General features: G+C 45.5%; 2 protein-coding genes across 2 annotated transcripts in view; one reads left to right on the forward strand and one right to left on the reverse strand.

The window, feature by feature from the left end:
* Nucleotides 1-17,494: 17,494 nt before the first annotated feature.
* The window catches only part of LOC128335966 (cytosolic arginine sensor for mTORC1 subunit 2-like), a 42,726-nt gene continuing 32,528 nt past the window's right edge, over nucleotides 17,495-27,692 (forward strand). Inside the window, exon 1 of the mRNA XM_053274957.1 lies at nucleotides 17,495-17,998. Within this exon, the coding sequence (XP_053130932.1) occupies nucleotides 17,886-17,998 (113 nt within the window). The 5' untranslated portion in view covers nucleotides 17,495-17,885. The remainder of the gene's footprint in view (nucleotides 17,999-27,692) is intronic.
* Nucleotides 23,160-27,692, reverse strand: part of LOC128335965 (RCC1-like G exchanging factor-like protein) — a 77,437-nt gene continuing 72,904 nt past the window's right edge. Inside the window, exon 13 of the transcript XR_008311792.1 lies at nucleotides 23,160-23,315. The gene's annotated coding sequence lies outside the window, so the exon portion shown is untranslated. The remainder of the gene's footprint in view (nucleotides 23,316-27,692) is intronic.

Genomic DNA, 27,692 nt, shown 5'->3' on the forward strand with positions numbered 1-27,692 from the left:
CCAGTTGCAGGGGAGCCACAGCAGGAGAGAGGGCATGCCCTCACCTCTTGCCTGTGGGCTTCTCAGAGGCATCTGGTGAGCCACTGTGGGAAACAGGATGCTGGACCAGATAGGCCTTGGGCATGATCTGGCAGGGCTGTTCTTATGTTGCCAACCCTCCCAGGATTGACAGAGTCTCCAGCTATCTATCTCCAGGAGATTCTGGAACGCAATGCCGGAGGTTTGAATGCCTGGGTGTGGTGGGAAATATCGGGGGGGTGGATACAGGGCAGAGTGCAGTGTTCCCACTAACAGGGATTTCCAGATGTTGTTGACTACAACTCTCAGAATCCCCAGCTGCAGTGGCTCTTGCTTGGTGATTCTGGGAGTTGTAGTCCACAATATCTGGGAACACTGGCAGAGTGAGGCATCTCCAGGCATAGCTTCAAAACTGGCATCTCTCAGCACACAGTGGGGTCAAAACCTGATCAATAAAGTGGCTTTTCACACACAACATGTTCCAGTCCTGGCTCCCGGAACGTCATTTTCGGACATCGTCGTCCATGAAAGCACATGGTACCAACTCTCCCAAAGAGCTTCATGATCAATTGGGAACTTGAACCCGGGTCTCTGCTGTCCTGGTCCAATGCTTGTATGCAAGGGCTGCACAACACTGGCCATCCAGCTGCTGTTGGACTACAAAACCCATCATCCCTGACTATTGCACCACAGCCCCTCTCGTATTTCCACCTTTTCTCCTAAACCAAGAGCAGCCTAATGTCAGAACAAGCACTCAGTGTTGCCCACAGAAAGGCAATCTAATTGGTTAATTCACAAAACGTTGCTGTTATTGTTATTATCAATTATTAATTTTAGAGCCAGTATTATATGCAACCAGAAATCTTCACAACTGCAGAGGATAACAAAATTGCACGAACTGATTATTCGCAATGCTGCCAAGGACTAAGAAGGAAGCAACAGCGGTGGAATCCAGTGGGATTATGAATATCCCGGAAACTTGTCTTTTGACTGACCAGAGACCAAGCTGCAGCTTTACAGAAAGCTCCGTAAGCTTAGATTTAATCTGCAGACTAATGGGAAATTAAATTGGCACTGAAGGCTTAGACTGATGCTAGCAAAATATTAGTTTCCAAAAACAGATTGGCTTAACAACAAAAGCATGCAGCAGCTGTGGGTTCTGTAGCAATGTGATGCCTTCAGTAGCATGTTATGCCTTTTGGAATAAGCGTAGCTACCGGGTGCCACATGACACCTAAAGAGAAAGCCCTCTTTTAGCTGCTCCTCCATTCTGGCCAGGCTGAAAGCTTTCAGGGCATGTGAAAGGGGCTGATCAGAAGTCCTTAAGACACAGATTCTCGAAAACAGGGGTGAGGTTTGTCAGTTCAGCACCTAGGAGAGCTCCGATGGAAAGCAGAGGTTGCTCTAACCATGTTCTTCTCAGCCCAGCTGAGCTCTTAGGTTAGAAAGCAGGCCTGTAGAGTAATCAATTCCCATCTTTGATGGAGAGCCTGTAGGATTTTTGAGACACTCCAGGTCTGAACTGGACCACACACGCTGGCATTGCTAAGTGACATAGGTATATAGGAAGCTGCCATATACTGAGTCAGACCCTTGGTCCATCTAGCTCAGTATTGTCTATGTAGACAATACTGAGCTAGATGGACCAAGGGTCTGACTCAGTATATGGCAGCTTCCTATATACTGGCAGCAGCTTCTCTAAGGTTGCTAGCTGGAATCTCTCTCAGCCCTATCTTGGAGAAGCCAGGGTGGGAACTTGGAACCTAGATGCTCTTCCCAGAGCGGCTTCATCATCTCCTGAGGGGAATCTCTTACCATGCTCACACATCAAGTCTCCCATTCATATGCAACTAGGGCAGACCCTGCTTAGCCAGGGGGACAAGTCATGCTTGCTACTACCAGACCAGCGTTGACTTCTTACCCACCTTCTTTCTAAATGGAAAAGTACTGAATGCTGGAGTTTTATCTCACAGGGGAGTCGCTCCAACCCCCCGAATGTTCCTTTCCCTGCATCTTTTCCATCTCTACAATGTCCTTCTTAAGATGCAGCTACCAGAGCTGTACACAGCATTCTGAGTGTGGTTGCACCATATATTTGTACAAGGGCATTACTATGTTGGTAGTTATTTTTTTAATTTACAGACAAACTGTGGGTGTCTATAGGACATCTATTCTGAGCTGGTTCAGACTGTCTCTCACTCTCCCCCTGCACTACAGTTAAGGTTAATGTCCTCGTCTCCACTTGTGGAATTTAGATTGCAAACTCCTTGGGGCAGAGACCTGAAAGCCTATAAGAAGCAAGCCCATAGGAAATCTCTTTCTCTAGCTATTTATGCTTCCTTATGCTAGGTCAGACTCTTTTCAGTACACCTAACTCAGAAGTCAATATGTGCTTTATCGACTACAGAAAGACCTTCAGTTGCACCGACTATGTCAAATGGTGGAACGTCCTTAGGAAAATGGGCATCCCAGAACATCTCAATGTTCTCAAGAGAAACCTATACACAGGACAGGAAACCACAGTCCAGACAGAACATGGTGAAACAGATGTGAGTAAACGTAACAGTCATTGAATGAGGGGACAGGTTCATGTGTGGATCAGTAACTGGTTGAAGAACAAGAAACAGAGAGTAGGAATAAATGGACAGTTTTCACAATGGAGGGAGGTAGGAAGTGGGGTCTCCCAGGGATCGCTACTGGGACCAGTGCTCTTTAACCTGTTCATAAACGAACTAGAAGTTGGGGTGAACAGCAACGTGGCCAGATTTGCAGATGACACTAAACTATTTAGGGTAGTGAAATCTACAGCAGATTGTGAGGAACTCCAAAAAGATATCTCCAAACTGGGGGAATGGGTGACAAAATGGCAAATGTGGTTCAGTGTAAGCAAGTGTAAAGTGATGCACATTGGGGCAAAAAACACCAACTTCACATATACACTGATGGGATCTGAAATGTCGGTCACTGACCAGGAGAGAGATCTTGGGGTCATGGTGGACAGCTCATTGAAAGTGTCATCTCAGTGCACGGCAGCTGTAAAAAAAAAAAGCTAATTCTATGCTAAGAATCATTAGGAGAGGGATTGATAATAAAAATGCTAATATTATAATGCCCTTATATAAATCTATGGTGCGGTCACATCTGGAGTCCTGCTTACAGCTTTGGTCACCGTATCTCAAGAAGGATATTGTAGAACTGGGAAAGGTGCAGAAGAGAGCAACCAAGATGATCAGGGGCCTGGAGCAGCTTCCTAGGCTACAGCATCTGGGGCTATTTACCTTGGAAAAGAGGCGACTAAGGGGAGACGTGATCGAAGTGTATAAAATTATGCATGGAGTGGACAGGGTGGACAGAGAGAAATTTTTATCTCTGTGTCACAACACTAGAACCAGGGGGTCAACCCATGAAACTGGAGGTTGGGAAATTTAGGACCGACAAGAGAAAGTCCTTTTTCACGCAGTGCATAATTAATCTATGGAATTCCTTGCCTTGGGATGTGGTGATGGCCACCAGCTTGGATGGCTTTAAAAGGGGCTTAGACAGATTGATGGAGGGCAGGTCTCTCGATGGCTACTAGTCTGGTGGCTGTGGGCCATATCCAGCCTCAGAGGCAAGAGGCCTCTAAATACCAGTTGCAGGGGAGCAACAGCAGGAGGGAGGGCCTGCATATACCTCTTGCCTGTGGACTCCCCACAGGCATCTGATGGGCCACTGTGTGAAACAGAATGCTGGACTAGATGGGCTTCCTTGGGCCTGATCCAGCAGGGCTGTTCTTATGTACATGTGTGAGCGTTGTAAGTTATTCCCTTTAGGGGATGGAGCCACTTTGGGGAAAGCCTCTGCATGTTTGCATACAGAAGGTTCCAAGTTCCCTCCCTGGTGGCATCTCCAGGATAGGGCTGAGAGAGATTCCTGCCTGCAGCCTTGGAGAAGCCGCTGCCAGTCTGTGTAGACAATACTGAACTATATGGACCAAGGGTCTGACTCAGTATATGGCAGCTTCCCATGTTCGTAATTCAGAGTTTTCATGTGTTTGGCTAAACATGGTATTTTTCGTATTATTAAGCCTTTTGGAAGCTCCTAAGATTGCTTTTAAGAGTCAGCTGGAGATGGAGTCCATATCTTGGAGGATTAGCAGCTCCCCAACATAAGCTGAAGTTTGCCTTTCTGTATGTCTGTTGACTTATCGCTGCTTATCTTATCTCGCCTTTCGAGGCTAATTGTCCAGGGGGTTGAGAGGGCAGGAATGATCAACTTCCGTATCTTTATTTAGTTACCTATTTTCCACATTTCTACCCCACCTTTCTGCACTAGGATATTCATGTCAGCAAACGGTGCCATAGGAAATTTGGTCAAACCTTATAAACACTCATGTGCTACACAAAAACAGCACTAAAGGTCCCAACGGGTGTACTATAACTGAAAGTCCTAAAACAATTCAACTTGGAAGGACCCTTTGTGGTCTTCAGCCTCAGTGCAGGTAACTGCTTCAGCATCCAGAGATGTGGATTTTTTGGAAATTTCTGAACTGGAACTTTTCCCTGAAAAAAGTTTCCCATGCAAGTCCCCCCCTCGTTTGCATCAAATTTGCATTAATCTTTTTCTTCAACAACAAAAAAACACTACTATACAAATTTCCCTGAAGCCCACGATATAGATATAGATATAGATATAGATATAGATATAGATATAGATATAGATATAGATATAGATATAGATATAGATATAGATATAGATATAGATATAGATATAGATATCTCTCTCTAAGGCGTAGCCCTCACTAATCCCATGTATGGCATCTCTCATGAGAATTCGCTCGTGAGCTGCCAGCAGGGGGAGAGGAAAGTGGCAGCACTAGCAGACAGGCTTGTGGGCAAGGAGGGAAACAAAATGGCGGCGGGGGAGAAAACAGCAGCAGAAGCAGGCAGGCAGGCGGGGGAAGAAAACAGTGGTGGGGGGCAGGAGGGGAGAACTTGAGGTGCACATGCTCTGTGTCCAGCTCAGCTAGTTTTAATGATTTGTCTTAACAACTTGATTTGAGATTTTTTAAAGAAAAACACTATAAAACACAATAAAAACAAACACCTCCAGCGTATTATTTCCCTCGCACTGTCTCTCTACAGTTTTTCAATTAATCAAGAAGACATTTCAGAAATGAGAAATTTCCCACAGGAAAATGAAGTGGGGCAGGGGGAGATTTCCAGACAATTTTCTACCCCACATATCCCTGAGAGTAATACCCCACATATTCCACCCTCTTTTTGAAAACCCCCAGCAAAGGAGAGCCTATCCCTTCATGAGGCAGACTGTTCCACTGTCAAACAACTCTCAGAGTTAGGAAATCCTAGAGCCCAGTCTGAACCTGCTTCACTATAGTTTCAACCCATTGGTTCTAGCCCAGTGGATCAACAGAGAAGGCTGTTCTTCCTTCGATCTGACATCCCTTCAGATATTTAGGGAGGAGAGCTGGTCTTGAGGTACCAAGCATGGATTGTCCCCTTTGCTAAGCAGGGCCCACCTTGGTTTGCATTTGGATGGGAGGATGCCTGTGAGAACTGTAAGAGAGTCCCCTTAAGGGATGGGGCTGTAGCTCAGCGGGAGAGCATCTGCTTGCATGCGGAAAGTCCCAGGTTCGCTCCTTGGAATCTGTAGAGAATCCCTGGGAGAAATTCTTGTCTGAAATCTTGGAGAGCTGCTGCCAGTCAGAGCAGACAATACTGAACTAGCCGGCCAAAGGTCTGACCAGGAGACAGCAGCTTCCAATGTTCCTAAGATGGCTCTCTCATCTCTACTTTTAGTCTCATGCTCCAGGCTTGACGTCTCTCCACCGTTCCTCATAGGGCAGGGTTTCCAGACCATCTTTGTCACCCTCCTCTGAACCCGTTCCAGTTTATCAATGTTCCAAAGTAAATCCATCCGTCTCACTGAGCAGTCACAGGACCCAATGCATGACCAACATGGAGTAAGACGATTTAAAGGTTTAATAGTTGGGGGGAAATGGCTCAGAGGAAGCAAGTCAGAAGCAATCGGCTTGCGTCCAAACAGCCAAGGATGGAGAGAGGAGAAAATAAATTATTTGTTTCACATAGTAACTCTCCCCTTCTTCCCATAGGCACAGGATGGCATACCCTCTCTCTTTCTATTAGTGACTACATGTGAGCATTGTAAGATATCCCCCTATGCTAGACAAAAGGCAGGAGAGGAGAGCTGGTCTTGTGGCGGCAAGCATGACTTGTCCCCTTAGCTAAGCAGGGTCCACCCTGGTTGCATATGAAAGGGAGACCAGAAGTGTGAGCACTGGAAGAGATTCCACTAGGGCAGGGGCATATCTAGGGTAGGGCAGGCAGGGCACGTGCCCCAGGCGCCACTTGAAGAGGGGCGCCATTTTTTTAAATAAAAAAAAAATTAAATGGCCACCAAAAATAAAATGGCCATTGTACATGCTCAAATGGCCTCTGTGAGGCCCTAGGCTATGCCAGGCCTTGCAGAGGCCATTTGAGCATGCATGGTGGCCATTTTGTTTTCAGAAGCCATTTTTTAAAAAAAGTTATTGTACAAAATGGCCACCGCACATGCTCAAATGGTCCCTGCAAGTCCTAGAGGCCAGCGGGGGGAGGGGAGAATTTGCATACACCCCCATGGCCTTTAAGAAGCCCCCCGAAGGGGCTACAGGTAAACTTTTTAAAAAATATATTATATAATATAAGTCACTGTGCACATATTCAAATTGGCACTATGTACAGAGAATCAGGGCTTGTGAATACCGAGCTGAAGCTTATGAGCTAGGATTGTATTCATTTGCTCTTACTTTCCTTCTTGTGATACGTGAGTTAAATGTGATGTCTTAATAATATGGCTATTAATGGTGAGTTTGTCTTTGAATCAGTGTGAAATCCTTAGTATTAAGGCCTGCTGGGAGTTTCTTGCTCTCTTTCTCATTTTAACTGTCTTTCTGAAATACTAGAATATATTTCAAGCAGTGACACAGTTTACTCTGCATAGCCTTTAATTATTTTCAGAGTATCTGGGAAAAGTCAAATTCCCCATTTATTTTAAAAACTTATGTAATAGTGATGCCACAATGCATAGTAGAGAATTAGACAGGCACTTCCGTTTAGTTTTCCAAGTACACCTCCACATAGTCTTTGGGTATTTCATGAGCCCCAGCATACTGAAATTTGTAGTTTTCCAGCATTTTTTGGTCTGGCTACGTCCAATGTTAAATAGTTCTTGAAATATTAAAAAATTAATGAGATTGACTTGTATTTTTCAGCTGATATTATGGTAAAGTTATCTGAAAGATGGGTGTCAGATGTTTGGACAGGGGGCGCAATTTCAGTTCTTGCCCTAGGTGCTATTTTCCCTAGAGACACCTCTGCACTCGGGATGGAGCCACTCCGGGAAGAGCAGAAGGTTCCACGTTCCCTCCCTGGCAGCATCTCCAAGAGAGGACTGGGAGAGATTCCTGCCTATAACCTTGGAGAAGCTGCTGCTAGTCTGTATAGACAATCCTGAGCGAGATGGACCAAGGCCTTGACTCGGTATATGGCAGCTCCCTGTGTTCCTCAGCTGTACAGGTGAACCCCGTTATCCATGGCATTCTTCACTACAACAGCAGATAACAGAACTGCAGATAACAGAGCACTGAAGTCAATAGGATTCGGGGGTTAGGCTCTTGGAGGCTGGAAAATGGGCCACAAAATGATGGGGATGGTGGGGGGGGAGCCAAATAAAGTGTCCTGCTGTGCTACTATCTCCAGCTGTCCCGGAATCTCCCTCCCCAGTGCCAAATTCCCCACTTTTCTGTGAAAAATCATGAGTGGGTGGGTGGAAAGCTTTCACCTCTCCACCATATGAGCCACAGAATTAATCTTTCTATCTATCTAACATATTTGTATACTGCAATGAAGGCCTTGGAAAGGATATTGAGATGCCGTGACGTGTCTATACCTACAAAGATTAGAATTGTTCAGTCAATGTTTTTCCCCATGATGCTCTATGGATGTGAAAGCTGGACTTTGAAGAAGCAAGATAGAAAAAGCACTGATGCTTTTGAACTTGGGTGCTGGAGAAGACTTTTGAGGATCCCATGGACAGCCAGGAAAACCAACCAATGGATCATGGAACAAATCAATCCCGAATTCTCACTCGAGACACAAATGACCAGGCTCAAACGATCATACTTCGGACATATTCTGCAAAGACCCAGCTCCCTCGAGAAGTCCATCATGCTGGAGAAGTTGAAGGCAAGAGAAGACAAGGATGACCAGCAGCCAGGTGGATGGATTCAATCATGACAGCAATGAATGCACCACTGAGAGACCTCAAAAGCCAAGTTGAAGACAGATCATCCTGGAAAGAATCTAACTGTGCAGCCGCTAAGAGGTGACACCAACTTGACGGCACTTAATCAATCAGTCAATACCATCCAAAATGAGTCTCTGGGCAGTTTACAACAAAATACAAACAACAAGTAAAAAGGTTAAAACTTTACAACAATTTAAAACTTAAAACAACATTAAAACTATTAACAATAATCAAACTATTAAAACAGTATCTAATGAAAAGCCTGGGTGAACAAATGTGTCTTGACTGCCTTTTAAAAAGTTGTCAGAGATGGGGAGGCTCATATCTGCTGGCCAACGGCCGTAATAAAATTGATGATGATGATGATGGGAGGCTCATATTTCAGCAGGGAGCACGTCCCAAAGCCTCGGGGCAGCAATGGAGAAGGCCCGTCCCTGTGTAGCCACTGGATGAGCTGGTGGCAACTGCAGGAGAAAATACCTCCTCTTCACAAAATGGCCTCCAATGTCATTTCTGGTCATTACATAACCCATTTGTTTCCGCGGATAATGAGGTTGCGTGCCATTTAAGTGCCTGGGGATATGCGGAATGACAAATAATGGTGCTGCGTATAGCGAGGTCCACCTGTATCTGCCCCCACTCCAGGATTTTATGTCTAGACAATAGAATACAAAGAATCCAAGTATCATGGACTGATATTTTAATAAAGTCATAATAAAACCATGCGACTAAAAGACTGCAATTGCATTCGTTGTAATAATGCGGGAATAAAAATGGATCGGCATGTTTCAATAACATCTATACAAAATAATCACCAGCACTTATTATCTCAACCAGGCGCTCTCCAACATTCTCCCTGCTTGATCATATATTATATATTATTTCTTGTTTACACAGTCAGACAGGTGTTATTGACTGGTTTGTTTTATCCAGACATCGAGTCCTTCCCAAGGACCTGGGATGCCAGAATTTTATTGTCAGTTGTTATAGATATCGTCGCAGAATATAGGCTGATCCCAGTAAAGCTACTTTTTGTAATTGGCTGATGGTGATCTCTGTGACCCTTATGGTGTTGAGGTGCTCCTCAAGGTCTTTTGGAACTGCACCCAGGGCGCCAATGACCACTGGGATTATTTGGGTCTTTTTCTGCCACAGCCTTTCAATTTCAATTTGTAGATCTTTGTATTTGGTGATTTTTTTCTATTTCTTTTTCTTCTATTCTGCTATCCCCTGGTATTGCTATGTCGATTATTTTGACGTTTTTCTTTCTTCTCGACTACAGTTATATCTGGTGTATTGTGTGGCAGATGTTTGTCTGTTTGTAATCGGAAGTCCCATAATATTTTTACATCTTAATTTTTGACCACTTTTTCAATTTTATGGTCCAACCAATGTTTGGCTACAGGTAGCTTGTATTTTTTGCAGATGTTCCAGTGTATCATCCCTGCTACCTTGTCATGCCTTTGTTTGTAGTCAGTCTGTGCGATCTTTTTACAACACCTGATTAGGTGGTCCACAGTTTCAGCTGCTTCTTTACAAAGGCGGCACTTGCTGTTTGTTGTTGACTTTTCTACTTTTGCTCTTATTGCATTTGTTCTTAGTGCCTGTTCTTGTGCAGCCAGTATTAAACCCTCTGTTTCTTTCTTCAAGTTGCCATTCTTAAGCCATTGCCAGGTCTTGGTGATGTCTGATTTTCCACTTATATTGTGCAAATATTGACCATGCAGGGGCTTATTTCTCCATTTTTCTGCTCGGTTCTTGACTTGTTCTTTCTTGTAGGCCTGTTTTGTTTCATTGGTGTTGAATAGTTTCGCGTTATTGACCATTTTAAGTGCATCTTCTTCACTGTCCTTTATATATTCTTCAAGGCCTCTTTTCTCCGCCTCTACTGTTTGATGGACTTGAATCATTCCTCTTCCACCTGAGCTGCGAGGGAGGTAGAGCCTATCTACATCACTGCGGGGGTGCAGACCATGATTGATGGTCATGATTTTCCTGGTCTTACAATCCAGCATCTCTAGCTCTGCCTGGGTCCAGTCTATTATTCCTGCAGTGTATCTGATAACAGGTATAGCCCAGGTGTTTATGGCTTGTATGGTGTTCCCGCCATTGAGTTTGGACTTGAGGATTTTTCTAACTCTCCTGATGTATTCACTTCCAATTTTTCTTTTAACTTCAGTGTGTGCGATGTTATCAGCCTAGAGAATGTCCAAGTATTTGTAAGGTTCTTTCTCTTCCAGGTTCTTGATCTTGCTTCCATTGGGCAGTTCTATTCCTTCTGTTTTTCTTATTTTCCCTCTGTTCATTATTAATGCAGCACACTTGTCTAGTCCAAACTCCATTGCTATATCGCTACTGAATATATGGACAGTGTTTAGCAGTGATTCGATTTCTGACTGGGACTTTCCATACAACTTCAGATCGTCCATGTACAGCAGATGGTTGATTTGACTGGATGTTTTAGATGTTTGCTATTCGAGGCCTTTTTTGTTTAGTATTTGTAAAAGTGGGGTCATGGTGATTACAAACAACAGAGGGGATAGTGAGTCCCCTTGGAAAATGCCTCTTCTAATGCTAACCTGTCCAAGTGTCTCGCCATTGATTGTTAACTGTGTACTCCACATGCTCATTGCTTTTTTATAAATATCTGAATGTTTTTGCTGACACCAGTTGTTTCTAAACATTTTAGTATCCATGTGTGAGGCAATATATCGAAGGCTTTCTTGTAGTCAATCCATGCAACACTTAGATTTGTTTTTCTTCTCTTGCAATTTTCTAAAATCATTTTGTCAATCAGCAGCTGGTCTTTTGTGCCTCTGGTGTTCGGGCAATTTCCTTTCTGTTCAACTGGAAGCTGTTTGTTAGTTAATAAGTGTTGCATCACTTCATCTGCTATTATTCCAGTTAATAATTTGAACATGGTTGGCAGACAGGTTATTGGTCTATAATTACTTGGAACTGCACCTTTTGCTGGGTCTTTCATGATGAGATGAGTTTTCCCAGTTGTTAGCCATTGTTCAATATCACCTCCTTGCAAAATGTGATTGAACTGTTTTGATAGCTGTTTATGAAGGCTTGTTAGGTGTTTAAGCCAAAAGCCATGCAGTTCATCATCGCCTGGAGCAGTCCAATTTTTAATTTTCTTTGCTCTTTTACTTATTAAATCTGGTGTTATTATTAGATCTTGCATTTGTTGGTTACATTTTTTGACCTCTTTCATCCAGCCTGCTTTTTTATTATAATCTATTGAATTGTCCCATAATTCCCGCCAGAATTGCACTGTTTCTTCTTTATTTGGTGTTTCTAGGTTTCTTGCAGTTTCTTCTTCTATGCTTTGGTAGAAACGTCTCTGATTCGACTGGAATTGGAGATTCTGCCTGTGTTGTGTAATTCTGGCTTCATACCTGCTAATCTTCTTTGACACTGCTGTTATTTGCTGCTTTATTATTTCCAGGACTTTTTTTCTTGAATCTAGGTGGTATTTTCCTTGAATCTAGGTGGTATTTTTGGATCAGATACTGTTTGGTGTTTTCATTCTTCAGCTTCTTGTCTTTCATATCTTTCAATTTACTAGCATCTGATCTAAGCCTGGCGATTTTATTTTCTAATCTAATCTTCCATTTAGGTGATGTACTGCTTTCTTTTTTGACAGGTCCACTAATCTTATATCCGAGCTCTTGTGTTGTTATTGTTGCTGCACTGTACATTAGTTGGTTTGTTTCTTACAAATTATTGGTTGTTATTTCTGCAAGAGCAGCATTGACATCTTTTAATGCCTGAGCAAGTTGTTCTTTGACAACTGTTTTTAGAGCTGAAAGTCGAACCTTGGTGGTTGTTTGGTTCATGTGCTCAGTTATTTTTTGCTTTAGTTCTTGTTGCTTTTCTGTTAAACGCAGGCGCGTAACAATGATAGGGCAAGGGGAGACAGTTGTCTGGGGGCCCCACTGCCTGGAGGGGCACCCCAGGGGCACCTCACATGACTCCCCATTGCCCCCTGCCCAGCCCCAAGGCCCCTCAGCCACTTGCCCTCTTCGCCGTCTCTCTTGCTTGTTCTCCTGGCCGGCAATCGAAGCAGCAGGCAAGCTGCAAAGAGCTCCTTTTCTCCCGCCTCTCAGCTGATCGGCGGGTGGGCGGGGCTTCCACGGAGGCCTCCGTGTAGGCCGCAGTGAAGCCTGAACTCGAGTAGGGCCCAAGCAAGCCAGGAAGGAGGAGGCAGCCAGAGTGTCCTCTGCAGCAGAAGATCCCAGACCAGCATCTGCTTAACCCAGACCAGCATTTGCCAGGTAGAGTGTGAACTCCTTTTTGTGGTTACCTTTCCCGCCCCCGCCCCCCCCCCCCCATATATAGGGATCTGCTTGCCATAGGGCTTGGATATTGGGGGGGGGGGGAGAGACCGAGAAGTCTCTGAATATTTATTTTGAAACAGCTTGGAAAATTTGCTGACTTAAAAAAACTATCTAAAAAGTCCTATAAGTGGCTTGTTTCATGGCAGAAAATTGCAGAAACTTCTGGAACAGTATTTTATTAATTTTATTTATTCATTCATTCATTTATAAATGCACTTATGTTCAAGTTGTTTTGCAACCCAGAAGGTCTGAGTGAGAACTGTGAAGCATGTGTGGTGCTTTTATTTTATTTTTCTTGTGTGTGAACTGCTCCCCAATAACTTGCAGGGACTTCAGGGTAAATCTGGCCAACATGTGAATGCAGCACCTCTATTCCAGAGGAGATGTGTGTTAAAGGGCTTTAAAAGCCTCCTGTCAAAAACCTCCTGCAATCAAACTTGACTGAATTTGTTCAGAATTCTGAGAAAACAAACATAGACTCACCCTGCATGGTTGAAAGTCTCCTTTGCTAATCTGCAGCGAGGGGCCCATTTTAATAATTCATCTTTCTAGTGTGTTCTAGGCATTAAAAGTAAAACAAATGTATAGTACTCGATGTATATCACTATATATTGTGACGTGTGTGTGTGTATTCAGTGAAATGTATTTGCAGGCAGCATACTTATTTTGGAATATCAGACTTAAATCCTTGGGGGCCTGGGGTGTGCGGAGGCCCTGGACTTTGGGGGGGGGGCCCATTTTAAAATCTTGTCTCTGGGCCCACTCCAACCTTGCTACGCCCCTGGTTAAACGGCATTTGGGTTTTTGAGGTGAAGGCAAAGGGGTGGTTGCCTGGTTTTGATTTTGAAACAGTTCAGCAACAGTGGCATCCTCGATTTCCAACACCTCCTCCACCTGCACCTGAGCAACTTCTTCAATTGGTGGTAATTCTTCTTCCATATCTTGAGCCTGTGTTGCTCTTTGCAGTTCTTGCAGCTCAACTCCTGTGAATACTTTATTTCTTATTATGAATCTTCTCTGGTCTGCCAGCCTTTGTTCTGTTATTTCTGTATCTGGATGCTTCTCTTTCCAAATTTGGTACATTCTATTTAAATAACCTCTTCTAGTTGGACTAGACTTGTAATAGCAGATCATTATTTCCTTGTTGGCATTTTTCGTATATTTTTTTCGGTTAAGCGATGTTTCTTCCAGTAACTTTGCTGTCTCCACCCCTGGTTGCTCAACTGAAGATCCTGAGTCCTGTTCCCACTTGCCACCAGATGTCCAGGGACTATAGCATCTGGCGCGGTCCTTGTTGACCCGGGCGGTCCTTGTTGACCCGGTCCTTGTTGATCCGGTCCTTGTTGACCCGGGCGACCACCGATCCGGTATAGATTTATTAAAGTTACGTCTCACCATATTGTTGATGGGAGAGGCACTCTTTGTCTGGCTCCTCTGGTGAGACCTGTCCAGTATGGTTGGACCTCTGGCATAGCTCTCAACTTCATCAGAGCACGCAAGCCCCACAACCACGCCAAGTTAGTGCCTCACTGGGGTGCTGCTATTATTATTATTATTATTATTATTATTATTATTATTATTATTATTATTATTTTACACAGTCAGACAGGTGTTATTGACTGGTGTGTTTTATCCAGACATCGAGTTCTTCCCAAGGACCTGGGATGCCAGAATTTTATTGTCAATGTTGTTCCTGTTGTTATAGATATTGTCGCAGAATATAGGCTGTTCCCAGTAAAGCTGCTTTTTGTAATTGGCTGATGGTGATTTCTGTGGCCCCGATGGTGTTGAGGTGATCTTCAAGGTCTTTTGGAACTGCACCCAGGGCGCCAATTACCACTGGGATTATTTTGGTCTTTTTCTGCCACAGCCTTTCAATTTCAATTTGTACATCTTTGTATTTGGTGATTTTTTCTACTTCTTTTTCTTCTATTCTGCCATCCCCTGGTATTGCTATGTCGATAATTTGGATTGTTTTTCTTTCTTCTCAACTACAGTTATATCTGGTGTATTGTGTGGCAGATGTTTGTCTGTTTGTAGTCGGAAGTCCCATAATATTCTTACATCTTAATTTTCAACAACTTTTTCAATTTGATGGTCCCACCAATGTTTGGCTACAGGTAGCTTATATTTTTTGCAGATGTTCTAGTGTATCATCCCTGCTACCTTGTCATGCCTTTGTTTGTAGTCAGTCTCTGCGATCTTTTTACAACAGCTGATTAGGTTGTCCACGGTTTCATCTGCTTCTTTACAAAGGCGGCACTTGCTGTTTGTGGTGGGTTTTTCTACTTTTGCTCTTATTGCATTTGTTCTTAGTGCCTGTTCTTGTGCAGCCAGTATTAAACCCTCTGTTTCTTTCTTCAAGTTGCCATTCTTAAGCCATTGCCAGGTCTTGGTGATGTCTGATTTTCCACTTATATTGTGCAAATATTGACCATGCAGGGGCTTATTTCTCCATTTTTCTGCTCGGTTCTTGACTTGTTCTTTCTTGTAGGCCTGCTTTGTTTCATTGGCCTCGCAGTTCAGGTGGAATGCTGCAAGTCCATCAAACAGTAGAGGAGGAGAAAAGAGGCCTTGAAGAATATATCAAGGACAGTGAAGAAGATGCACTTCAAATATTATTATTGTTATTATTTATTTATTTATTTATTATTACATTTATATCCCCCTCTTCCTCCAAGGAGCCCGGAGCGGTGTACTACATACTTGAGTTTCTCTTTCACAACAACCCTGTGAAGTAGGTTAGGCTGAGAGAGAAGTGACTGGCCCAGAGTCACCCAGCTAGTTTCATGGCTGAATGGGGATTTGAACTCGGGTCTCCCTAGTCCTAGTCCAGCACTCTAACCACTACACAAGGCTCAGGATAACAGGTGGTAGTTCACGTCCTCAGGAACATTCACAAACTGAAACTGATCCAATACAACCGCACAAGAGACGTTATTGGATACCCCCGGAAAGGACTCTGCACCAACAATGGAATCCAGTCGATTGTGGCAGGGGACGATGGGTGCAGTAGTCCAGCAATGTCTGGGGACCTAAATTTGAGAATGCCTGCTCTACAGACTCCAGAGCTGAACTCAAAAGGATGACAGGAGGATCGCTGGTCTCGTGGTAGCAAGCATGATTTTGCTAAGCACGGTCTGCCCTGGCTTGCATTTGAATGGGAGACTACTTGTGTGAGCCCTGTAAGATATTTCCCTTAGGGGATGGGGCTGCTCTGGGAAGAACATCTTAAAGTCCCAGGTTCCCTCCCTGGCGTCTCCAAGATAGGGCTGAGAGCGACTCCTGCCTGTAATCTTGGAGAAGCTGCTGCCAGTCTGGGTTGACAATCCGGATCTAGATGGATCAAGGGTCTGACTCAGTACATGGCAGCTTCCTATGATCCTATGAGCTCTACCGGCTTCTGCTGTCAACTTCTTAACCGGGCATCCTCAATGGACGGAAATATAGAAAGGGATCAACCAGAGACAGTTCTCTGGTCTGGCCAGCTAGGAGACATGGATTTCGTCCAGTTTGCTGCCCTCTGGTCCACTTCACCTGGCCTCTGCCTGGCATTTAAGAGCCCCTGGTGGCGCAGTGGTAAAACTGCCGCCCTGTAACCAGAAGGTTACAAGTTCGATCCTGATCAGGGGCTCAAGGTTGACTCAGCCTTCCATCCTTCCGAGGTCGGTAAAATGAGTACCCAGAATGTTGGGGGCAATATGCTAAATCATTGTAAACCGCTTAGAGAGCTCGGGCTATAGAGCAGTATATAAATGTAAGTGTTATTGCTATTGCTATTGCTATTTTCCCGCACCCAGAATTACCTTGGTCTCAGGACTTTGCATCCTGACTTGGCAGGATCTGGCCTGACATCTTGCCAGAAACAATACCTATGAGTTAGCCAAACGGAAGAAAGAATTGCTCTGTTTCCAACACAAAGGGGTGGAGTTCTGCACTCTCTCTTCCGCGACAAAAATGTCACCCTGGATGGCGGTACCCCATGCCTGAATGTAAGCCCCACTGAACTTACTGGGGTGTCTACTTCCGAGTAAAGCACACAAGGTCAGAGTGGACGCATGGCAAGGAGAGCTGGTCTTGTGGTCGCGAGCACGAATTGTCCCTTTTGCTAAGCAGGGTTTGCCTTGGTTTGAATTTGGATAGGAGGCTGCATGTGTGAGCACTGGAAGATATTTCCCTCAAGGGATGGGGCAGAACATCTGCTTGCAGGCAGAAGGCCCCAGGTTCGCTCCCTGGCAGCATCTCCAGGTAGGGCTGGGAAAGACCCCTGCCTGCAACCTTGGAGAAGCTGCTGCCAGTCTGCGTAGACAATACTGAGCTAGATGGAACAAGGGTTTGTCTCAGGTAGAAGGCTGCATCCTCTGTTTCGTAAAAAGGATATGCACGTTGCCACGCCAGCCCTGGAGATGAATTTTAAAATACGGACAAAGCGTAATTCATTCATGTATTCCAAAGAAAAGTGTTTGTTTTTAAGGGAGAGGAAATCAACTCAGGCCGTGCCATTCCAAACCCAGCCATTAGGGAGCGGAACTCACTGAACCCGGTGGATCTTGGCCAGGATTGCAGGCAACAGAGCCCATTCCTCGCGAGTTGCGCCACCACGGGACACCTCGCCCCTTCGGCTGCTGCTGCCAACTGGCGTCTGCTCGCAAGCCGCCCGCCAGCGCGCTCTGCTCTGGGTTGTTGTTTTTCCCACCAGCAGAGCTCCTCTCCGGGCTGCACCCCCCTGCCCGCCGCCGGACTACACCTCCCAAGATGCCTCGCGCCTCCGCGCATGCCCACTCCTCCCCCTTTTGAGTGGCAAGTTGTTTGTTAGGGTGAAGCACCAGCAGCTTTCCCCTGCACTCTGGGGCTCAACTCTCCTGCTACCTTCAGCTTCTCTTTTTATTATTTCTCCCTCCTCTTTTCATTCTCCCCTCACCCCGCGCCGCTTTGCTCCTCTCTTCCGCGCGCCCCCGCCTCTTTTTCACTTCTCCTCTAGTTTGCATTCTTCTCCTTCTCTCTTTTTCTCTTTCTTTTTTATAAATCATCTCCCATCTCCTTTCCAAAGTCCTTTTTCCTACCCCCCCGCCCCCGCCTACACTGAGTGGAAAAATACCCTGCTTGACAAAGACCTAAACGCCCCCCCCCCGCAGGAAAAAAAAAACCACCCTCCAACTTACAACAAACCAGAGAATCCACCCCAGATGCATCACAAATGAGAAAAAAGAAGCGATGGAACTTCATATTTTAGAGCACCGGTTGAAAGTGGCTAGTGTGGCCAAGGAGAGCATCCAGTTGTTTACCTATGGGCTCATCAAGCTGGCGTTCCTGTCCTCCAAGACCAGGTAAGGGCTTTCTTTGGCACCATCCGAAATGTCTGTAGGGTTGTATTTAAATACAATCAGAATTCAAATGCAAAACCGGTGGGTGAGGGAGCGTGTTGCATTAGGAAGATGGGACACACACCCCCCGCAAAAAAAAAACACCTCAAAACCAACAACAACCCACTCCTCATCTTTGTATTCTGTGCTCCCAAGGAATTGCACACGCGCGCACACCCTTCTTTCATTTTATTTCTCTCTCTCTCTCTCTCTCTCTCTTTTAAGAGCTTGAGGTGTTGTTGTTGTTGTTTGCACAAACACGCCCCCTTATTCCCCCCCCCCGCAATCTTTTATTTGATTATTCTGCTTTTTAAAAGCTGTTGGTAAAACAAAAAACCAGGCACCGGAAAAGGCAGCTGAAGTTGAATGGCTGGTTGCTTTTAAAAGGTATTTGAAAGGAGTGTCATTTTGTGTGTTTGTTTTTTAAAGAGAGAGAGCAAGAAGCCGCTCAGAACAACAAAGAACAGCGGTGTGGAGAAGGGAGGGAATGTGTGTGTGTGTGTCTCTGCTGCATATTTCACTTGGAGCAGTTAAAATCATGTCATGTTGTTGCTAAATCCGAGGCGACATCCTGAGAGCTCTTTGCAAAACCCGGTCTTGTTTTTCCCCTTCTGCATAATGTTTGCGAGATCTCTGCACCACAAACCCCCAAGGCCGAAGCCCCGAGTGAGAATCCTGCTTCTCCCTTCTAAAATCTTCATCCTTGAGGCCAGCGAGCCTGGGTTCTCCCCACTGGTCCCCTCTTCCAGGAATAATAACTTAAATTGCAAATGGAGAGTAAATACAGAATTGTTTATTCCTCAGCCACCTGCTTTCCCTTGTTAGTTAATGCAGAGAAGCTAGGAAGTTGGCTTCAGAGAAATCCTGCCTGAACTTGGCTTCCACAATTAAGTGCATTCACTTTGCCTCTTGGATCGTACTTTGGATTTCATTTTTAATAACTCCACAGCCTCCGTGGCCCACATAGATAGCGGGGAGAAGCTCGTGTGCTGTTTTAAAATTGCATTGCAGATTAATTTGGAAACGCAAGGCAAGACTCTTTCTTTGCTCCTTAATGAAGGGGTATATTTTTCACCTAATTCTCCCTGATCTCGACTTTATTGCATTTGGGGGCCCCCGTCTCTATCTGGGCCTTGACGGTCGCTCAACTTGTTTATAACTTATCTCGAATAACCCGACAGGGCATTCAACCTAAAATACCACACTAATTATTTTTAAACAAGACAGTTCTTCCTTGTCGATGGAGGGTGACAGATGGGAAGGCGTTGTTAATCTGGTCCCTTTTTGGGACTCGGATAAAAACGTCATTGGTCACATTTAAATATGTCATTTGTCTGAAATGCTGTGTGTCTGGTTATATCCTCTCACGGTTGTTGTTCACACCACGAATCTCTGAAACAGGAGACTTCTGTCGACAGGAGAACTTGGATTATTCAGCTGGAGAAAGCCTGATCACATCTGTCCCAGTTTTTCATTCTCGCCCCAAGCCACAGTTTGGCCATCTTGGCTGACAGCCCATAAAATGGGCGTCTTAGTGGCCCGCCTCGCAGGGTTCTTGAGAAGAATTGTTGCTACCTGTCGTAAACGGGTGCGATCCTTGTGGGAGGGAAATGGTGGGGATTATGGGAGTTGTAGTTCAAAAACAGCTGTTGGAAGGGCTAAGTTGAGCAGGCCTGTGACCCACCCTAGAAGGGAAACCTAATACAGTGTAACAGAATCGAGGTCAAGAAATTCCTAGACTGTATCACTGGCAAGTATGGATTGTGTGCTTCTGTGGTCCTCGGATGCCACAAACCAACTTAAGGCGGGACGGGCGAATGGTGAGATGTGTTGATAGATATTTTTATGGGATATCTACTTTTGTGGACTTGCTTGCAAGCCTGGACTATTCGGTTTACAACCTTCCTGGAATCTCTGGTTCTAAACAGCCTAACTTGGCAGCTATTGTGTTTTCCTCAATCCAAGATAAGGGTTTCCCCAAATTGTTTTGATATTGGAAGTCCAGAGGTTGTCTTAAATTCAAAGCCTTTTGAGTAAATGCTGGTCAAATCTGCATTTAACTTCTACTTTTTAAGGGGGTCATCTTAAATTCAGAGTTGCCTTCGATTTGGATAAATGTGGGTAGTCTGTATTGAGATTTATACTACAGACCAGGAATAAATCCCCCTTCCCTCTAACTTGAGTTGACTAGGAGCTTTGCTTTAAAAAAAAAATTAAGAATGTTCTGATCCTTTACTTCCTTCAAGGAGATAAGGGCATAGTCTTTTTTATTTTACTTTATTTTATTTTGACATTTATCTCTCATTCTTCCTCTCAGGAGGAAGTTATGGCTGTTACGGTTGTGCTGTGGTTGTGTTATGGTTCTGTCCGTGGTTATGTTTATCCTCACAACAACCCTGTGAGGAAGTTCAGGCAGAGAGAGCGTGGACAGCCCCATGGCAGCTGGCGAGTTCTGTAGCAGAGTGTGAATTAGACTTTGGGATTCTCTTTTCCAAACTGTTCATCGAACCCTTACACCCTGCAATAATGGGACTCGCTCAGTGGCTTGAGTCCGATGAAATTGTGTGCAGTCCATTGTGCACGGTGGTTTATGTCAGGAAGGGGGCATTGCAATGCTCGGTGGCCCCAGGTTCAGTCCCTGGCCGCATCTCTAGGTAGGGCTGGAAAAGATCCCTGAGAGATGCTGCCAGTCAGTGTAGACAGTCGTGAGCTAGACGGACCAAGCGTCGGACTCAGCAGAAGGCGGCTTCCTGGGTTCATATGCCCCGATCAAGCGTTAGTCGTATACTGACTGTGCAGATCGAACCCAGCCAGAAAACTGAGGCAGAGAGAGTGGCAGCTAAGAATGGAACAGCCCAGGATTTCCCATGCCTCTCCAGGTTGTTTTAAAATATATTATTATTTATATTTTAAAAGTGCTTTGTGGGATCTGACTAAAAGGCCATCTAAAGCCAGTGTGTGTGGGGGGTCTCAACCTTTGGTCCCCAGATGTTGTTGGACTACAACTCCCATAATCCCCTGCCACAAAAGCTGGCATCTCAAGATTATGCTGAACTACAACTCCCATCGTCCCTAGCCACAAAGCCAGTGTGGTGTAGAGCAAAGGTTCCAACCTTGGGTCCCCCAGATGTTGTTGGACTACAACTCCCATAATCCCCAGCCACAGTGGCCAATAGCCAGGGATTATGAGAGTTGTAGGCCAACATCTGCAAGAGGGCCAGAGTTGAGCAGGCCTGGTGTAGAGGATAGAGTTCCAGATTAGACGTTGGGAGATGCAAGTTCAAATCCTCTCTCAGCCTGAAACTCACTGGGTGACTTGGGCCAGCCACTCGCTCTCCATCTAACCTACCTTACAGGGTTGTTGTGCTGATAAGAAGGGAGAACCCCTTGCTAACTGGGCAGTCTTTTAGTGGAGACCTTTGTACTCAACACAGGTGGAACAAATGTCCCTATTCAGCCCTGCACAACATTCCTTCAGTTATTGTTGCTGGTGTCTCCCTGGTGTTTCTTTTTAGATTGGGAGCCTCTTTGGGGCAGGGAACCATCTTCTCATGGCTGCTGGCATGGAAACTGCTGTGGGAGCTTTTCTGTGGAAAAGCAGGCTGGATAGGTGCTCCATAAATAAAATAGGAGTTTCTCCCCCTCAGGCAAGGGTCGGCCTCGTTAAATGGCAGCTGCTCACTGGGCCAAGAGTGGGCGCCTTTTCAAAATGGCAGCTCTCTCGTATTTAGCCGGGAGAGAGCAACTGTCCGTGTTCATCCCAGCATGGCATCCCTCCGCAGGCCACTGCTGGTGTCTCTCTTGTGCGTGTGGCTTTTCGTTGGCTCTCTTTTAGATTGCAAGCCCCTTGGGGACAGGGAACCATTTTCTGACACCTTTTGCCGTCCAGACCACATTGAGAACTTGGGCTGGAAAACACCAAACTTTGGCTTAGACATGCCAGTATGTTTAGTAGTCGTCATGATACTACCCCAAAACAGTATGGAGAAAAGAAGGGGTGAAAACAACAAAATAACTAAATTTGTACTCTGTTAGCAGTATTCATCGAGATGGGACCAGGGTCCCCTGAAGGGCCATATTCTCCTGTCTAAGATGGCCATTTTCTTTCCTGAGGCTTTCGGCACTTAAGAAGGGTAGGCACCAGGTCAGGGCCAACTCTGCAGTGGCCCCCTACATAAAGAGTGCCTTCCCCATTATCATGTCTCCTGGGGATGAGGAGTGCTGATCACATGTGAGTAGGTGCTGGACCACGTGAAGTTGAGGGCAGGAGCTAGAGAAACCAGACTACAAGGGAACAGACCGGTCAAAGTCTTGCTTGAGGACAAACGTTGAAGGATTGAGTCCACGTGGGAACAAGCACAAGCGGAGGTTGGGGTCAGGTCCATATGGGCCAGTGTGGCGTGGAGTGTTGGACTGGAATTGGTGAGACCTGAGTTCAAATCTTCAATTGGCCATGTAACTCGTTGTGTGACTCTGAGCCAGTCACTTCTCTCTCTCGGCCTCGCCTACCTTGCAGGGTTGTTGTGAGGCTAAGCATGAGCACGGACACCGCTCTGGGCTCCTTGGAGGGAGAGCGGGATCTCAGTGTGATGAGAGATAAATCTGAGAGCAAGCATGAGCTGAGGTCGGGTGTCGGTGGTTCAGGACGAGAGCAATCGAGGGAGTTGGAGCGAAGAGCTTTCAGATGGATGTTGCTCCAGCAGTGGTCTTTAGCAGACTGTACTCCTTTGCAGGGAAAGTGGATCCTGGCCATGTCCTTGCTCAAGTGGTGCTGAGGACCCTAAGGAGTCCTCGCTTTGTCCTTCAGGGGCTGGCTACGAGCCACTGGCCTGGTGTGATCAGGGGTCTGGAGCACCTTCCTTATGAGGCATGGCTGCAACATCTGGGGGTTCTTCATTTAGAAAAAAGGCGATTAAGGTGGGAAATAATAGAGGTTTCTAAAATTCTGCATGGTGTGGAGAGAGAGATATTTTCCTCCCTCTCTCACAGCACTAGAACCATAATTTATCTGTGGAATTCTCTGCCACAGGATGTGGTGGTGGCCACCGGCTTGGATGGCCTTAAGCAGGGCTTAGACCAATCCATGGAGGAGAAGTCTGTCGATGGTTACTAGCCCTGATGGCTATGGGTTTCCTCCAGGTTCAAAGGCAGGATGTCTCCAGATACCAGTTGCAGGAGAGGGGGCCTTCCTCTCCTGTCTGTGGGCTTCCCAGAGGCCTCTGGTGGGCTATTTGGACATCTTGTCATTTTGGAATTGTTGATCTGATTATTGGATGTTAACCTGTTGAGAACAAGAACAGTTGAAAACTGATAATGATATTCGGCGTTTCTTCTCTCTCTCTCTCTCTCTCTCTCTCTCTCTCTCTCTCTCTCTCTCTCTCTCTCTCTCTCACACACACACACACACACACACACTTACTTATTGAAGCCTTTCCCCAAGCAAATTCTGTGCAACACGTAGTGCATTTGACTACTTTAAGTGGCAAGATTGTTTGTGCAAAATTTGGTATCTGTAGTAATCAGGAAGCGTGACTACTTTATTTTGCACAAACACACCCGCAAACAAACAAGCTCTTCAAAATCTATAACAGTTGTTTAGAATAACATAAAGCAGAAGAGGAACAACTGAAGAACAGTGTTAGCTCTTTACAAACAGTTATGGTTGCTGTGTTTATGTTTATGTTTCATGGATAGCTGAGCTTAGGGGTCGTAAGCTAATCCCTCGTTGTCAGAGATGCGCATATTTCCTTGTCAGAGGGTCTGTTAATTGGCTTCCTCACATCTTGTGGCAATGAGTTCTGTATGCTGCTTGTGCTGGCTGAAGCTGTGCTTCCTGTTTTGGTGTGTTTGCAATCTAGTTAGTCGGATTTCAGCTGGATGACTCAAGCTCTGGTGTTCTGAGGGGAAATGATTTCTCAGCCCAATCTCTCCACGCTGATCGAAAACCAAATTACATTCTCCATTCCTTGTCGTCTTTTAATCTAAAAATAAAAAGAAGACAGAATCCAGTCTTTGGCTGGCCAAGATCTTCTCATAATGTATTTGTTGGGCAATGGCTTTAAAGAACTTATTTGTCCTTTTCTGTTCTCTTTGAAGTGGCGAAAGCGAAACAGATTCATGCATTACCCATTCAGTCCGGTTGTCAGGTAGAAGGCCTGGAAGGAAGGTTCAAGAGTTGTTGCCGGTCAGAGTGGGCCATTCTGGGTTGCCAGGATTGGACAGTTGCTGCCAGTCAGAGTGGGGCATTCTGGGCTATGAGGATTGGAGAGCTGCTGCCTGTTTATGTGCCCGCGCAAATGGGCAAAACACAGTGTGTACATCTGCTTAAGCTGTGTAATCCAAGTTGTCGGTTTTGGTTTACTTTGGGGTGGAAATTGGACCTCATTTTAGACTTCAGGCTGCTTGGATTTTCTAGTCCCTGGCTAGTTGACCCTTGCCATTATTATTATTATTATTATTATTATTATTATTATTTTATTTTATTTTAACCTTGTGGGGTGCCTTACATAAAGAGTCTGTAAGTGGCTAAGGTGGCCACTTTAGGTGGCCCGCCTTGTTGGACTACAACTCCCATCACCACCCATCAGTAAGTTGTCACAGGGGGTGATGGGGGTTGTAGTCCAACCACGGCTGGTGAGCCTCAGGTTGGTCACCACTGTTCTAGACAGTCACCTATATATATTATAGAGAGAAGGGGGGAGAGGGAAAGATTTTCGCTTAATTGCTATATCCCCCTAACTAGCCACACACAATATTAGAAAGCAGGAGACCATCTTAAATTCAGAGTCCTGCTCCTTTTGAGTAAATGCAAGGCATAACCTCCGTTTAACCTGTGTGTCTTGCATTTCAGAGCCATTTTTGGTTTGGGTAAATACGGGCACGTATCGTGTGCATGTGCGTGCGCAAATAAATATAATAAACATAGAAATGTTCTTCCTCACGACTAATTAGGGGGATATAGAAAAGAGAGGATCTTCCTAATGTCTAGCCTTAATCGACTTCCTTGTCATTTCAACCCACTGCTAATGGTCTTGCCCTTGGGAGCATCAGAGAAGCAAGCGTGGATTGTTCCCTTTGCTAAGCAGGGTCCACCCTGGTTTGCATTTGAATGGGAGACTACATGTGTGAGTGCTGTAAGATATTCCCCTTAAGGGGTGGAGCCACTCTGGGAAGAGCACCTGCCTGTTTGCATGCAGACGGTCCCATGTTCCCTCCCTGGCAGCATCTCCAAGATAGAGCCGAGAGAGATTCCTGTCTGCAACCTTGGAGAAGCCACTGCCGGTCTGTGTAGACAATTCTAAGCTAGATGGACCAAGAACCTGACTCAGTATGTGGCAGCTTCCGATGTGCGGTTCTCCTCCTGGGTGACAGCCCTTCTGATATTTGAAGATGGCTCTTCTATTTCCACCCGCCCCCTTAGCTTCCCCACCCCCTATTCAAATGAAGGACTTTACATTTGTCTCGAGGAGGGGTTGGACTAGATGGCCTCGAAGAGCCCACCATGAAGGCCGCAGACCTCCTACATGGTTAATCCATCGGCAGCTGGTATTCAGAGGTACGCTGCCAAGAAGGGCAGGGTCCAGAAGAAAGGTTTGCTTCCTCTCCCTTCTCCTTCCACCCACGCTAGGATTTTGACATCCCATTAAAAACTAGAAAAATAAGTGTGTGGTGTTGCCGGGGTGGGGGTGGTGGGGGTGGGGAGCAATGGCCACAAAAGCACAGCAGGCCGCTGAACAGTACTCCCCATGCCTCTTGCCAAAGGTGATGGCATTTGGTCTTAAAATACCTTTGCAGGGGGGGCGATTTGGTCCCGGCACTCTGTCTCCTTGGCAGGGAAGACGCAAAGCAAAGTTCATGTTCGACCCGCCACTGAGAAGGCCCCCTGTTTCTCCCCCAACGTGCCCGTCACTTCTTCTGCATATTTTACACAATCCTTCACACGCGTTGATCTGAGAAACAGTGCCATAAATAAGTTTATTCTGGACTCCTGAGCAAAAAAAAGAGAGAGATGGGGGGGGGAGAGGCAGACGCACATACCGTGTTGCACAGCCTGTCCTGTGCTTTTTGCAGAAAAACAAGACCATTAAAAAGGCAAAGGGTCGATCCTTTCCCAAGTAGGACTTTTGCCCCCGAGTTATGCAGAAGGAGGTTTTCTTAAAAACGAAAACAAAAAAGCACTCCTCTTCAGTGTGGGTCTCCACCCACCACCTTTACCACCACACGTAAGTAACATCTATCCCCAGTAGCCACATCATAAACATAGAATGTCAGAGTTGGGAGGGACCCTCGAGGTCTTCTAGACCACCCCACTGCTCCGTGCAGGAAAACATAGGAAGCTGCCATATACTGAGTCAGCCCCTTGGTCCATCTAGCTCTGGATCGTCTACCCAGACTGGCAGCGGCTTCTCCAAGGTTGCTCTTAAGAGAGGGCTCTGTCTCTCGGCAAGGGCCCTCCTAGCATGGAGAAAAGCACAGAACGGTGCGGTGGGTCAGGGCTGCGTCGTGCGGTGTTTTAACAATTTTTTTAAAATAACATTTATGTATTTCTTTGGTAATTGGTTATTTTTCAGTTTTTCATGCATTTCTTGGCTTTAATTCAGCTATCCTTTTGATGTTAGCCAGTCAGGGACAGTTAGCTTAGGGCCCTGCTTGCCTTTTGCAGCCTTGTTCAATAGTATCTCCACTAGATGGTTCTGACAACTATTATTTATATTCCATTATTAGTTGTTGTTTATAATTTATGGTTCAGTTATTCTTCTAACCATTGTTTAATTGGTCATTAGTATATATTTCAGTGGTCTTATTGTAATAAATGATCTTTTTTGCTTTAGTCACGGGTGGGTTCTTTTCCCTCTGTTTTTACTCCAGATAGTTCAGCAACATCTGGAGCACCAGGAGTTGGGCAATCCCTGCTTTAGGGGATGGGGCCATAACTCAGTGGAAGAGCATCAAGGTCCCAGTCTGTAATCTTGGAGAGGCTGCTGCCAGTCAGTGTAGACAATCCTGCGCTGGATGGATCAAGGGTCTGACTTGCTAGAAGGCAGCTTCCTAGGCAGCTCAGTGGAATGTGGGTTGTTATTACTTTACCTTTACTTTATCTTTGAATCCCACTTTTCCTCCGAGGAGCTCAGAGCAGTGTACATGCTGATTTTTATCCTCACAACAATCCTGTGAGGTAGGTTAGGCTGAGAGATACATGACTGGCCCAGAGTCACCCAGTGAGTTCCATGGTTGAATGGGGATTCGAACTCGGGTCTTCCTGGTCCTAGTCCAACGCTCTAACTGCCCTTCCAAAAATGGCTCAGGGCGGTTTACACAGAGAAATAATAAATAAATAAGATGGCTCCCTGTCCTCAAAGGGCTCACAAATCTAAAAGAAACATAAGATAGACACCAGCAACAGTCACTGGAGGTCCTGTGCTGGGGGTCAGGTAAGTCGGTGAGGAGTAGAAGGTACCCCATGAGAAAAAAATCCTTACTATCCTTTGGTCCCAGTTCAGAGCAGCATTCCCTGTGCACGTGGAACTCCAAACACTTGCCCAAGCAAACAGCTGGCCAGCATGGGATTGGTGGATGCCAGGAGGCCTAGTAAATTTAGACGGGCAACTCGAGGAAGTCTACTACTGGGTTACAGTGGGTTCCCCCTTTTCTGCCATAA

Source organism: Hemicordylus capensis, chromosome 12 (assembly GCF_027244095.1).
Source record: "Hemicordylus capensis ecotype Gifberg chromosome 12, rHemCap1.1.pri, whole genome shotgun sequence".
NCBI lineage: Eukaryota > Metazoa > Chordata > Lepidosauria > Squamata > Cordylidae > Hemicordylus > Hemicordylus capensis.